Genomic DNA, 251 nt, shown 5'->3' with positions numbered 1-251 from the left:
TCACCAGGGGAGCCTGCCCAGGCCAGGCAGCCCCACTCCACCTGCCCTCCTTGACATCGCTGCTGAATTCAGATCTCTCCTCCGCAGGAGGGTGCGGGATCCCGGGCGATGAACAACCTCCGGAGGTCCAACAGCACTACGCAGGTGAACCAGCGGGTGAACAGCGCGCGCAGGTACAGCTCCAGCCGCCCACGCGTGTCCCTCTGTCCCGTGGATGGGGCTGTGTGGGACCCCAGGCGACCGTCCGCCCT

The 251-nt window shown here is 67.3% G+C and overlaps 1 protein-coding gene across 1 annotated transcript in view; it reads left to right on the top strand.

The window, feature by feature from the left end:
* CEP131 (centrosomal protein 131kDa) overlaps positions 1-251 on the top strand; it is a gene marked incomplete at its 3' end in the record, with an annotated part of 12,104 nt that overhangs the window by 1,284 nt on the left and 10,569 nt on the right. Inside the window, 1 exon segment of the mRNA XM_010075996.1 lies at positions 88-173. Coding sequence (XP_010074298.1) covers positions 88-173 — 86 coding nt within the window.

This window comes from Pterocles gutturalis, unplaced genomic scaffold (genome assembly GCF_000699245.1).
Source record: "Pterocles gutturalis isolate BGI_N339 unplaced genomic scaffold, ASM69924v1 scaffold7928, whole genome shotgun sequence".
Lineage (NCBI taxonomy): Eukaryota > Metazoa > Chordata > Aves > Pterocliformes > Pteroclidae > Pterocles > Pterocles gutturalis.
Note: the sequence above shows the minus strand (reverse complement) of the source record. Positions and strands in the feature narration are given on the sequence as shown.